The following is a 14,476-nucleotide window of genomic DNA, read 5'->3' as shown; positions in this document are numbered from 1 at the left end:
CTTCACATTATCCAGGGCAGACAGTGGGAGCATAATAAATTCTTGTGGCATTCTCCCATATAGATTGAATCCTACCTGAAAGAAAGAGGATTCCTGTATAAATTAGGGTTGGGCTTGGCTGTCTACAACAGAAAACCTAGCTTAAACAGAAAATAGTAGCTTTAACAGGATGGAAGACAATTTCTCTTTTACCCGAAGGGAATCTGGAAATATGAAGTCCAGGGTTACTGAGTGCCATAAACTTATCAAAGACCCAGACTTTTACCTGCCTAACTCCCCATCTTAGTGCAAGGTTTCCATCCTCACAGATGGCCCAGGATGGCTGCTGGAGATCAGACATCACATCCGCACTCCAGGTAGCAGAAAGAAGAGAAGGGGGAACAAAAAAGGAGCCTCCCTCCTAGCTGAGCCACTCCCTTTAAGCGTCCTTCCCAGAATTCCCATTCCAACTACTTCTGCCTCCATCTCAGTGGCCAAAACTGAATCATATGGTTATGCCTGATGCAAGGGAGGCTGGGAAAGAGTTGGGTGCGATGCTGCCTTGGATAAAATCGAGGTTCCATTATTAAGTCTAAAGGGAGCAATGGCTATTGGGGGCAACCTAGTTCCTTAAACTGCTCTAATACATTGCATAAACTTCTTCAAATTGCATTTTTCTTATATTGCTCTTATCAACTCTATCTGTACCAATCCTTTGTACACCCTTATTCCTCATCTGGATATTGTCATTATTTTGCAAACATTATAAAAAGTGAAAATCATTGCCACCCTATGGCACTCGCTTGTGGCCATTTTTACACATTTACATTAGAAGAAAAGTGTTTTGGGAGTTGAGTTGAGTGACCTTTACTGGATTTCATCGATTCTAGGAGGCACACTTCTTTCACATCTTGGCATCCCTGAAATCAACCTCACAGTCAATATCATCTTAATCACTGCAGTCAGCAGGCAGCGGCAGTGACACAATTCCTTTCCTGGGTGTGGGTGACTTGTTCATGGCTATTCACTGGCATCACTTCCAGAGAATCCTGTGTGTTATGTGTGCAACTGCTACTGACAATGTCTTCAAAAAGACTGCAGCATGATTTGGCATTAAAATGAACACTTACTGTGTTCCCATAAAGGTCTGAAAACTGAACAGCAGGGTGCAAATTTGATATTAGTGAAGCAAATATTAGTCATTGGAGGAATGGCTGTCATTCCATATTTTCTTGCAATGCAAAAATCAAGTGCTTTATAGGAGCAAATAAAGGATGACAGATACCCACAAGTAGATACCTGTGTTACATTTTGTTACTGAGACACCGGCAAAAGTTTTATTCCCATCACATAGTAAACAGTGCAATTGAAGGGAATGTAAATTGCCTCTCTTCTCTGAATAGATGAAAGAAATTTCAAAGCAATGAGATTTATATGACTGATTCATATTCTATTCAGGACTCCCATTAAAACACTGTGTCATAGCTTAATTTGCCATTTTTTTTCCTTCATGGTACATAAATAAGGTACAATTTATAAATGATAGTGTCTTAGATTTGATAAATTGATTTACTTGTTTTTAATTAAGTAACTGCCCTTGACAAGCAGCTCATAAAATCATTAAAAGTTTGATTGCTTTGGGGCACCTGGGTGGCTCAGTTGGTTGAGCGGACTCTAGATTTCAGCTCCAGTCATGATCTCACAGTTTGTGAGTTTCAGTCCTGCATCAGGCTCTTTGCTGGCAGTGCAGAGCCTGCTTAGAATTCTCTTTCCTCCCACCCTGTGTCTCTCTCACTCTCAAAATGAATAAACAAACTGTAAAAAGAAGTATTATTGCTTTGATGCATACATGAGCATTGGCAAGGGAGATCCACTGATGGTTTTTCAGAGACACAAGATTCACTGATCCCCAATGTCAGGCACACTGGCACGTGTACCATGATAACCTCAAATGGCTCCATATCCCTTCCTTCCTACCTTGAGTCATGTCACGTGTTTATTTTTTTTTAATTTTTTTTTTAATGTTTATTTTTGAGAGAGAGAGAGAGAGAGACAGAGCATGATCAGGGGAGGGAAAAAGAGTGAGAGAGGGAGCCATAGATTCTGAATCAGGCCCCAGGCTCTGAGCTGTCAGCACAGAGCCCGACACAGGGCTCGAACCCACAAACTGTGAGATCACGACCTGAACCGAAGTTGGACGCTCAATCGACTGAGCCACCCAGGTGCCCCTCATGTCACGTGTTTAGAAATGTCCCCAGAGCCTCTGCATCACCCTAGTTGAATCTTGTCTGACATGTTTCAGCTACTTGGCACTCCAGGTATCATCTTTCATACAGTGTCCCCTACAAAGGGAAGAAATGACTTCTCCAGTGTGAACACACAGGGAAAGGCAGGAATGAAGCAAATCCATGGCAAGGAAATGGTTTGCAGGATCGATAACCTGATCCTGTATTGTTTTCAAAGCACAAATTACTACTGCAGTGCATAGGTCTCTCTTGAGAAACTTCACTGCTGCTTAATTATTCTCAATTTCTATATCCCCATGAAAGACCCACTTGTGATAAAATAAAATGAAGGTATGGCCTCAAAGGTTTTGCAAACACTCAAATTCAAAAGTGAAGGAAGGCACTCCTCCTGTTAAATAATGCCCTTCTGAAGTGAAGACATTCTCTTTTAGGTATCTGAAGACAAGAATGGTCCTCCAGGTAAATGAAAATTGCATATCTGAATGTGTTTACAATAAAGAATTTGACTCTGAATGTTTTAATAATTAGGCAAGGAATCAGAAAAATAATCTGTGATAAATTTATTTTCTTGAGATTTTTGTTAAATTAAAAAAAAGTTGTTTGTTTGTGGTTTTCCCTTTCTAAAAAAGTAAGAGTGAGGGTTATGGAGAATGTATGGGGTATCATCCATCTGAATACTACTTGCTTAAAGAAAGAGGACCTCCAGCCATCCTCTTTCCATTCCACATCATAAAGGATGGGACATGTAGCTTATCAGGGATGCCTGAACAGTTGATACTTAGCCACTGGCTTGAAAATATTTTGCACTTAATATCATGGAAGTAGACCGGAATCTTCCCTCATTCCTACAGAAGGAACTTACATATACATAGCAGAGAGTTACAATGTCACACAGTCCTGTCCCTAGTCAGAGAAATAATTAGAAAAAGTATTCGTATAAAATTCCAAAGCCAGTCTAACTTGGTGGAGAAGGCAGGTGGATACGTGGAATGATTCTGAGAGCATTAAGATAAGCCCATTCAGTATCCTGCTGCCTGAAATTCTGCCATCAAACTTTAATGTAGAGCTTAATGCAACAATGTCAACTCAACAAATACACATTGAAGATCTACCATGTGCCAAACACTGACCAGTGTGCTAAGGTAAGAATGAGGCATGGTTCCCATCTTTAATTCTCATTAAGTCAGATGACAGACCTATAAACAAATAAAATACAGTATATAAAATGCAGTGATAAGGGTAGTGTGTCAGGAAGCTATTGCTGTGTAACACACCAACCCCAAACTGAGTGAATCGAAAGAACAAACATTCTTTAGCTCAGGTTACTGTGGGCCAGCAGTATGGGCTGTGCTGAGCTAGGCAGTTCTTCTGGACCCAGCTGGGAGGCTGTTAGATCAGCTGATGTTTGGGTGGTCTAGGATGGCAAGGAAGTCTTCTTACATAAAGTGCTGGCTGAGCTGGATTTGAAAGGATCAATATGTCCAGATGGACAAGGGAGAGAACGACTTTCTGGATGAGAGGCGAAAAGCCAGGACAAGGGTCTACAAGGGTGACACATCCCACTGAAATACAGATCAGTCTTTACTAATGCGTTTTCAGGTGATGTCCTGAGAAGGCAGGATGGTCCTGCCTGGACAATACAGGAAGCAGACACAGAAGGGGATGCAAGGAGTGGAGCAGGGGTCTGGAGAGGAAGCTAGGAGAGAAAGCCAATGACCAACTGTGTTCATGCTGCCATCTCCCACCTTTGGACACAGAATAAGATAAGATGAGAACTTTCTATTTGTTCTCCCAGGGGAGAAGCTGTTTGCTCAGGTTGAGCACCTGGATATTTGCACTGCTGGTTTAGGCCTCGGGTTCATTTGTTAGGAAAATGCACCTGTGGAGGAGAAGAAGTCATTTTCCTGAGCATCTCTGTCCAAGTGAGTGCTGTTCCACAGATACAGCTTTTCAATCTTGCTGTCTCCCCAACATTTCTTTATTTTCACCCCTGGTTCTTTTCAACACGGGCTTGCATGTCCTGACTCTAATTTTCATTTGGAAGGTGTGCCTTCAAGCATGCTTTCAGTCTTTCAATTAGGCTCATTATTCCTGTTGACATCCAATTGTATCTCTGGGTGAGTCTGAAGAAATTAAGCATATCTCTTTCATCTCAAAGCAAACAATGGTTTGTATTCTTTTTCACATGACTTTAAAATTCTGCACACCAAAATGTTCATTGGACTTTTTTGTAAGAGCAATGCACAATGATTGTTTTGAAGGAAGAAGCCTTTCTGAACATTCCTGTGGAGAATGCTAAGGCTAAAAACAAAGTTCAAAGGAATTTGGTCAGAATCAATGACTCAAGGGAAGGACTTGCATGAAGGAAGACAATAAATCCAGACTCTTTTTAAATTGAAAAGAAGAGGGCTAGGCAGAAACCTCAGCAGGAAGAAGCTGAAATACTATAAATGGGAGTGGCCACTGCCCAATTAAAGTAGAGAGATATTTTAATAAAACACAGGGAGGCTAATCTCAGTCATTCAGATACTTCATATCAGAGCAGGCAAAGTAAAGGTCTTGGTCCCACTGCCAATTCTTGCGAAAAGAAGAGCTGAGTGTAGGTAAGTGATGAACCAGTGAATTCTACTCCTGAAACCAGCGTTGTGCTGTATGTTAACTAACTGGAATTTAAATAAAAATTTGAAAAGAAAAAAAAGAAAAGAAGTGCCTATTGCGTGGAAGAAATTAGTACAGAACATTCCCACTTTCCTTCTTTTCCTCATTCTTTGAATCAATTCCTAATGATTTTGACAACCCTTTCTGGAAAGGCTAATTCCATGCTCTCAACAGAAAATTCTCCAAAATAAGCATTTATATATCTGAAGTTATCACACACACACATACACACGCACACACACACAGCAATAACAATCCTGCTGTAATTATTTAGTACAAAAGGCCTTGCCATGCCTGGAAGGGGAGCTGGCTTGCCACTGATAGCTGGGAGCCACCTATGGGATGACAGGTGTGACTTTCAGGGTGTTTGGGACCCCACACACAAAATCAAGCAGGAGTCTTTGGGAAAGTATTCCCCTTTGGTTCATTCTGTTCTATGTTCAAACACAAAACTATTTTCAAAAAGAAACCCCCTAAAATCCCTGTTGGTGGGACGGAAGGGAATAGGCAAGCATATTGCCCTGTCTTTACACCTGTGCACCACTGACATCATGCTTCAGTGCAAAGACAGGCCGGCACTTCTAATTTCTCACATGCACGTCAGCGGTAAACAGTCCCAGCGTTCGTGTTAATGACACCATCTGGCGCCTCCCATAACTGTGTAGCATTCGGCTTCCAAACAAGATGTAATGGCAGCAACACATGAAACCCACTGACATTTACAGTAAGGAAATTTATTATCAGTCATCGGTTTGGTATAAATGTGTTTGCATGACTGCTGGGGCTATAAAATCATCACCTTTGCCAGGCAAGCGAAGGTGCAATAAATAATGGATTTTAAGCCATGCATGTACTACCAAATCATTAAACATTTATCACACAGGCACAATAGCATCTTAAGCAACAGTTACCACTTGAAAAATTAATGCCACTTTTGAGGGTTAAATGAAAACCATTTAGTCTAAGCTTTAATGATTTTTAATTTGGTTTGGTATGAAACAGAAGGATTTTTTTTCATTTTTAGTTTTTAGCTGAATATGATGTATATATAAATAGCTCTTTTATAATAATTTTCTCATGGAAAACCACCACCCCATGCTCTTTTGTTAAAAAAAAAAGACTAAGAAACATAAACTGAAATGTTTCTTTAAAAAAATCATTGATAAAACCTTTTCAAAACTAGAAATGACACAAGAAAGGTTCTTTAGGAATCAGATTGTATTCTTCCCTTTAAAATCCTTAATGGATCAGTCAGTATGGTTGCAATTAAATCATTTTAACGTGGAATTAAGGAAATAAGCAAATATTAAGTCACAACACACTAAATCCCTCAAGTAATCTAGCCACATTTGTCCCTATTACTTACTCCTTTAAAATACTCTCCCCACAGGGGGCCTAGTGATTTTCTCTCATATAGTTGTTCATTGGGTGCCCATAGCTTAAGATAAATTCACAGAATAATTCAAAATACAAGTAGACTGGGGGATGGTTTTTCGCATTACGTTTATGGAGAATTTATCAAAGAAAACCATTCAAAGGAACAAAGAGGAACCTAGGTGGGAGCCAGTTATTTATTTTCTTCTACATCACAGACCAGGGGAGGCGGGAAGTCAGTGGCTGCCCTTACACAAGACTCCGCGTGCGGGAAGTCAACCAGCAAGCCAGACCTGGACCAACACAGTGGGCTCAGGAGGCTCTGTTGTGGGCCACGACAAGGAGGACAGGTTGTTAAAACAACACCATCTCAGTGCGTAAAATGATCACCTAGCAAGGGGAAACAGAGCCAGCCCTCTTTGGTGTGTGGCACCGTTTTAAAAAACAGTTTTAGTCAGATATCAAAAACTGACTGAATTAGAGATTTCTAGTTTGTGAGTGAAGCTTAACTCCTTGGTGGGAGCTGTTGTGCAGTTTTATGGGTCTGCAACACTGGGACTTCCCTCTTGAGTATCCTGCCCCTCCAGTGCACACACCCTGAACAGGCAGTGGGGGAGGGGAGGAGGGGGGTAGCCCTGGAAGGAAGGGCAAGATGGTCTGCAAAGCACATCAAGAAGCCTGCATGGGAGCCCTGCTCCTGATCCTTAAATCAGTGGAAGGAAGTGTGGAGATTTCTCTTCATCTCTGGTAACCATTGTCATCTAAGTGGCTCAGGGGGTTGCCTCTTCTTTGTATACTTTAGAACTGAAATCCAAGGTTTTGTCATGATGAGGGCTTCCTCAAACCCCTGTGGGGGGCGTCTGTTCTCTGGAGAACAGGAGTGGGGGTGTACAGAAATGGAGAAATCACTGCAATGTCCTTCCACAGATATACACGTGCACCCCTCTGCTTATCCCAAGTCACAGGGAGAAGGTCAGTTCTCCTGGGCAGACGGAAGAGTGGGTGGCCACTTGCTCTGCATTGCTATCTGTAAAGACCAGGGAGGCACCATCGTTTCATCCATTACACGAATGAATGGTTAACTAGTGGGATTGTGTGGAAGTGAACCCAATCCATTGGGTACTATCATAAAATGACATGTATTGCTTGAGCCTTGACATTAAAAATACCAAGTAGGGGAATTTTTCTAAAGCAGCTCCTCTCTCCAATATCCTATGTGAGGGCCACACACTGGCCCAGTCCTTCCATCTGTCACTAATTAATTTAAATATTTCCTAGAGTTCTAGCTGTTATATTATGTGTTCTGGAAATGACAATCAGGGCTCTCCCCAGAGGTAGAGAATCAATGAAAAACACCAAGAAGACCTTGCTCATTTCTGTCAAAGTTATGTCAGCTCCCATACACTTTATTAATCATTCTGCTTTCGTGTGTGTGTGTGTGTGTGTGTGTGTGTGTGTGTGTGAGACAGAGAGAGAGAGAGAGAGAGAGAGAGAGAGATTGAGAGAGAAAGCATGCAAGAGCACACCATGGCAAAAACAGCTCTCCTAAGGGTGCGATCCAAGTCGCCAGGCTGAATACAACTGTGAAATGAAAAAAACAGTTAACAATGAAGGAAGAGAAACAAAAAGCAATTCAACAGATGCATGTCATTTTTACTCTTCAGTGTGGATCGGTTTTTCTTGTTAATTATATCACCTATTCTTTCCTTATATTGATAATTACATAATTACATGAAACAGATGGGTGACAGAATGTGCCCAGATGGCGAGAACATAAACAGGCTTACAAATTGCTTATTCTTGAGCATATTATAAAGAATTATTTAATAATACATAGATTTCTATACTTTACACATCTGTTAAGTAGAGCCTTCAAAATAGCAGTTACTTTGTCATTTTTTTCTTAAACAGACACAATGCCTTCCCCAGGAATTCCTAAGAGGCCAACTGCCATCTAGGTAAAATATTTAACCTTTTCCAAACATTTGGATACCTGAAATTCTAAACTCTTATCTGAGTTGGTTTTTTTTTCCCTTTATTAAAAATAGAAATCATGTTTCAAGGGAGTCACAACACCACATAGCTCTGATCTTCTTTGAGCAAAAAGCTACAAAGAAGGTTACAAAGAAAAGGAAGGTTTACGTACAAAATTTGAAATGTTCGAACTGCGTCAGTTTGGCTTCTGTCATGCAAATCATTTCAAATAACTGTGAAATCAAAGGCAAAGCATCAATGCTGTGTCATTGGGTGTGTGTCCCCACGGGACTGCGGCAAGGTGGAGGCAGTTCTCACATGGGGGCAAGGGGCAGGCCCAGGGACAGCCTGGGTTTCTGACAGGTATGAAGAAGGGAAATCAGCTCCTTTCTCCCGGCCCCCACTGTCCCATCGTGTCAGGTCTCTGCTTAAGTGACCCTTACCAGAGAGGCCTTTTCCACCCCCCACCCCTTATCCTCCATCATCTCTTGGGCTTTCTTCTTGCCACCACCTGGCATTGGGTCTCTGTCCATCGTGTGCTTCTCTCACTAGGACACAGGCAACAGGATGGCAGGAATTGCCCACTTTACTGCTGCAGACTTGGTGCCAAGGGCAGGGCCCGCCATGTGGTCAGCACACAATAAATCCTGATATGACATTCAAAGGCTATAAATGAAGTCTCCAGCTCTGAGCTTCCTAACCAGAGATGCAGAAAAGGCCCCAGGCCCATGTTTAGGTAGAAGAGTCTGCCCACACAGGCAGGGGGTGACTGTATGAATGTAGGTCCAAACCACGGTGTGTATCAGAGTCTAAACAAAGAACACAACACCTGGACAAGTGATGTGCCAGGGTAGAGAGGCAGGTTTAGGGAAGGACAAACCCACTTGGCTCTTGGGAAGAACCTGGATAGGGGAGGCAGGGGTGAGGAACAGGACTCCAAAAGCAGGAAGCAGGCAGTGGTCATCCACTGTGCTCGGGAAGTTGATTATGTGTAGTACACATGCCTGGAATTCAAGCACTTCTCCAGGACAATGTTCAGATGGTGATTATGTGTACTCTTTGTATGTGCGTGCATGGGTGTATTTGTGTGTATGTGATGTGGGGGGGGGGGGGAGGGATAGGGAGAGACAAAGAGAGATAAAGTGAGAGAGACAGAGGATGGTTCATAAAAAGCATCTGAGAAGATGAACTGGAAACCCAACTATGTGGTTTATCAAAAAAAAGAGCTCCTAGACCAAAGGTGGCTGTGGGGATTAAATGAGCTCATTCTTATAAAGAATATGGAATATAACATTTACAAATGTTAACTCTCATTAGTACTTCTCCTGACTTGGCTTGGCTTTTCTTACTTTTAGCATATTTTTGTATTTGTAAAAAAATATGAGACAAATTGAATAGTTTTATTGAATTACATAATGTTTTGTTATGTTTTATTTTGCAAAGGAGATTCTTTTGGAATTTGGGCTTGGGGGGCTGTATCCCCCATCTGCTCTCCACTGGGGTGGTTCGCCAGAGGGCAGGCACGTTGGGAAAGAGAAGCCAAGCCACTGGTGTCCTGTCTCACTTCAAGCTCAAGGGAACTGGGATCTCAGCATGGCTGCCCTGAGAGGGGCCAAGGGTTCTAGGGCCCAAGGCAGCATCCTCCAGAGCAAACAGCTCCTGCAGAGCAGAACATGTAGGGAGAGGGGAGAGGGGAGACAGTGGGAACTTCCCCATGAAGAACAGAGTCAGGCACCAACATCTGACAAGACAAAATGATAAACCATGGTCATGGACAGGGTACTGGGCATGAGTTGAACTTAGCTACTCAAATGCCTTCAGAGTCTGGCATTTGCTTCTGCCTTTAGGGTCAGTCAGATCACCCAGGTGTGTATCCATCTGTGTGTCTATCTCTCAATTGGTGAGTTGTTGGAAGTCATATGGCCCAGGGGGCCACTAGCCGGGGTCCTACCAACACAGAGTGACCCCAGACCCAGTGTGCGAGGAGGGAGGCTGTCTAGTAAACTAATTAAAATGGTTGCCAATTGTATATAATTCCACCGGACATTATCAGACATCTTTGTGACCTGCTCACAAATTAAAAATTGTGATAGAAAAATCCCAGTTCAATTTTTTAAATCAACAATCATCTCTGGTTTCGTTGGAGCACCATACTGAGGGTCAATGAGCAGTGGTGAAAATGGCAATGGTGTTGGCCAGCAAAGCTTCACCGTGGTGACCGGAGAGTGCTGCCTGACACTGGCTCTCTGGCAGCACGGCTCCTTTCGATTAAACACATAAACTACCATAAAAACCTTGATTATAACAACTACCATGGTGATAATTTCAATGCACTGAATTATATTAAAAAAACAGAACAAACAAAAACTGGGACATGATTGAAGAGTGGGAGAAGTAGGAACTATGGTAGAGTATGTAATTTATGTTTATTACCAGGGTTTCAACTGCCTGAATGGCTCAGGCCTGCCTGCACTGTAGTTGAGTCATGTTTGACATCTCAAACAAGTAACAATAAAAAACCTTTATGGCTCCCACATTATTTCCATACCTATTTATTCTATCTCCCCCCCCCCCGTTTTTAAGCCATCCTTTTTGTTTTCTTCTTGCTTATTAAGTTGGTTACCATGGAGATCATGACATCAGTAATCTTGACTCAGCTTAATGGTCTTGAGGCAACATACAGGATAAAGGTTTTTATTTTCCCTTAAAGAGGTTCAACCCCAGAGAACAGCAGTGTGAGGACTGAGGGCAGAGCATTTCCAGCTGCTCCTCCAGTGGAGCTCCTCCTGTGCTGGGAGCAGGCATACCAGGCTCCCTTATCCGAGGCAGCACAGGGCACCCCAGCACGGGCAGGAAGGCAACTGTCACTTTGCTTTCCAAGGCCCACTTGATCCTTTGCCTCTGATGTACACAAATGCCATTTTCCCTTCCGAGTTGGTGAGCATGTAAATAAGGACAACTAAACTCAGATGGCTTTATAAAAATTACTAAGTTGTGGAAAATGTTTCATCCACCTGAGCTCAATGTGAGTGTAAAATCTCTCTAGGTTCCTGGTTGGTTTCCCTGTTTCCCTAGTCTTTCACGTCTTCTAAGAGAGCATATCCTACCTTATAAAACTAGAATTTATTTATTTTTTAAATCATTTTATCTATTTATTTATTTCCATCACCTATTCACCCATCCCCACACCCACCTCCCCTCTGGTAACCATCAGTTTGTTCTCTATAGTTATGAGTCTGTTTCTTGGTTTGTCTCTCTCTCTCTTTTTTTTTTCCTTTTTAAGCAGAATTCATTAACAAGATACAACATCTAAAAGCTTTCATGAAAAGACGTAAAAGTTAGGGTTATAATACTTTACAATAGGTGTATCCATTGACATAAAATCACTTAATAATGAATGGAGCCTATGTTTTTATAGTTCCTCCATGGTCCGGAAGGAGTGGGCCAGCCCCACAAGTAGTCTTCTTGGTCTGTACTCTGTGTGCATATTACTGTTATCATCATGGGGGAGGGCTACTATTTTACATTAGCAGTTGTATTTAATTCCTGACAAATCCTTGTTGACTCAAGACCCCTCCCGACTCTTCAGGCAGCATCCAGGGACACCAGCCATTGGGCAGACATGCCGCAGGAGAGTATGTGGGTCAGTTCTCTTTTTTTTTTTTCATTTCAAAGCTGATGGCAGATTGAGAGAAGGTTTTTAAGTCTCAAAAAAGCCTGACTTTTGAGTATTAAAAGCATTTGCCTCAAATGACAGATTTCAGAAGAACACACAGTGATAGCAAAGTCTATTGTCCCAAAATTGGAAAGAGGAAGAGAGTTGGAGGGAAAGAGAGACAAGTATAGCACAGGCCTCTCCTTCCCTCTGGTTAAGGCCATAAAAGTGGAAGAAAAGGACAGGATCCTCACAGAGGTTCTGGAGAATATGGGAGCAGAGAGATCTGTGCCTCACAGAGAAGTCCCTGCCACCTGTTCTGAGAAGGGTAGAGATAACTGAGGCCGGTGCCAGGGCAAGAAAGAAGATAAGGCAGGTCATGAGCTTCCCAAAGCCCAAAGTGGTGCAGGAGATGAGGAGAAAGGGAAGCAGAGGGGGTGAAGGGAAGAGAGAGAGAGGAGCATGGATGAAAGGGATATATATTGAGAAGGAGAGTGAGAAAGAGCATGCTCCAGACAACATGACATCGGACTCAAAGAGTTCTCAAGGCTGTGAAGAGGAAATGTCCCCAATGCAAGTAGCAAGTGCCATTTGGGGAACCTGGATGCCAAAATAAGGGATGGTTGAGGACAAGCTGACGTTCTGAAACCCAGTGGATGCCTGTGAGGATAGGCACTACCCAAGCACCAGAAAACTGCCCCCCCCCACCTCCTCGATGCCATGATGCTTCATGGGCTCCTGAGAACTGTAATGCCTTCCCCACTACCTGCCCCCCCCAAAAGGGAAAGTTCCTGAATGAGCTCCATTTAAACTTTTAATTGTAAAATTTACTTGGAGTTGATGGAGATTACTTCTTCTCCCATCAGGTGGAGTGGAGACTCCAAGCAGAGATTCAACTGAGTCAGAGGAAATAAAAACACGGGCCAATGGAAGACTGCCATTTTGCAGACCTGATTATCTGACTCAAAACATCTACATCTGGCAATAAAAAAAGAGGGCTTTTCTGCATGCTGATTATTTACTTAGATAAAGCAAACACAATGCAAAAAGAAACCATCTTTTTAAACTGGGGAATCACAGCTTTCATTTTCAAATTCTAAAACTTCATGTTTTCTGATTAAAGAAATAGTAGCTTTACCTTTGACCTAGCAAAGCAAAATAGTTTCTAGGAATTTACTGAAATTACGATGAATGTGCTCAAAAATAATAAGGATGGATATGACAGCATTGCTTATAATGATACAATTTGGATAAAAACTGCAATGACCAACATTAGGGAATGGCTACAAACAACAATGGTGACTCTTGCGATCTGGCACCAGGATGCTGTAGTCCCAAAGCCTCAGCCTAGCAGCTGTCTGGCCTCGGGTAAGTTATGTCACACAGGACGTCAGAGGCATGAAGACAATGGATGCTACGTTCCAAAGAAGGTCCTCTTGTGAAAAATGTCAGAGCAGGTGGGCAAGCACTGGTTAAATGACTTTTAAACGCCTCATTCACAATGAAGATATCAAAGGGCAAGAAGAACAGGTATAAGAGAGGATTTTTCTGGAGATTTCCTCACTGAGAAACATTGATATGCTCTTGGTCGCATGTCACTCCACCCCAAAGAAGACACATGGAGATGGTCTCTTCTTTCACTTTATGTCTCCATTAAAGGTTTGGGGCCCTCAGAGACCCTCACATGAGTTGCCACCATTAGTGGACTGGTGTGTGATTTCTGCCCAAGAAATGTGAAGGATGCAATAGGCAGGCCAGCTGCTGCTGGGTGATGGACGGGAAGGTGGCCCACAGTGGCTGTCTGTTGACCACAGGTGTGAGTCTTATTGTAGGTTCTTCCTATAGGGCCGCCTCTGGGGGAAATGAAGACCCAGGGCGCAGAGCTGGGAGGGTGCATTACCTGTGCTATGGAAAGCAGGCAGGATGCCCTCAGTGACAGGAATCTGAGGAAACCAAGCACCTGCCACAAAAAGAGGAGGCTGGTCAGCAGAGCAGGAGCCATCCTATGACAGTAGCAGTTGAGTCCAGACCTGCCTGCTCCCCTAGCTGCTCCTCCCTGCCCTGCCCCAGTTTCACAAGGACTGGGAATATAGTTAAATAACAAGAAAGTAACAGGTTTAAACACACACACACACACACACACACACACACATACACATACACATACACACACACACACACACACACACACACACACACACACACACACCCTTAACTATAATAAGCTAAATAGATGCTACATAAGTCGGGGGCATGGTAAGTTAGAGAGAAAAGGTCCTTCCTGCCCTCCTTCCCCAGCTATAGGCTTCAGCAGGGGGAGGAGGAACTCCAATCTTCAGATGAAAATTGAGTTTTGATTATTACATGAAATGAAACTGGACCTTTTGTGGAATGAAGATGTTTTGTGATTTAGAGTGACTCACACAACTTTGATTACCTAAAAGTAAACAGAAAAATCACAGGGTGATTTGCCTACTTTCCACCTGGGTACTAGGGAGAAGCCGGCCACAGTGAGCATACTTACAGAGTGATGGAAGACAGAAATCAAGTGGCTTCATCGTTATTCCCACAAGTCCTGCTGGGCTTAATG

The 14,476-nt window shown here is 42.7% G+C and overlaps 1 protein-coding gene across 8 annotated transcripts in view; it reads right to left on the bottom strand.

The window, feature by feature from the left end:
- Positions 1-14,476, bottom strand: part of CFAP61 (cilia and flagella associated protein 61) — a 289,083-nt gene that overhangs the window by 123,361 nt on the left and 151,246 nt on the right. The window contains exons 18-19 of one of the 8 annotated variants that reach the window (XM_047854167.1): positions 13,787-13,846; positions 9,828-9,972 (exon numbers count right to left, since the gene is read on the bottom strand). The exons of 6 other annotated variants lie outside the window; for them this stretch is intronic. In XM_047854167.1, coding sequence (XP_047710123.1) covers positions 9,853-9,972; positions 13,787-13,846 — 180 coding nt within the window. In that variant the 3' untranslated portion in view covers positions 9,828-9,852. Of the gene's footprint in view, positions 1-9,827; positions 9,973-13,786; positions 13,847-14,476 lie in introns of those variants that run through there. One more of the 8 variants, XM_047854168.1, reaches the window with a different exon arrangement.

Source organism: Prionailurus viverrinus, chromosome A3, assembly GCF_022837055.1.
Source record: "Prionailurus viverrinus isolate Anna chromosome A3, UM_Priviv_1.0, whole genome shotgun sequence".
Lineage (NCBI taxonomy): Eukaryota > Metazoa > Chordata > Mammalia > Carnivora > Felidae > Prionailurus > Prionailurus viverrinus.
Note: the sequence above shows the minus strand (reverse complement) of the source record. Positions and strands in the feature narration are given on the sequence as shown.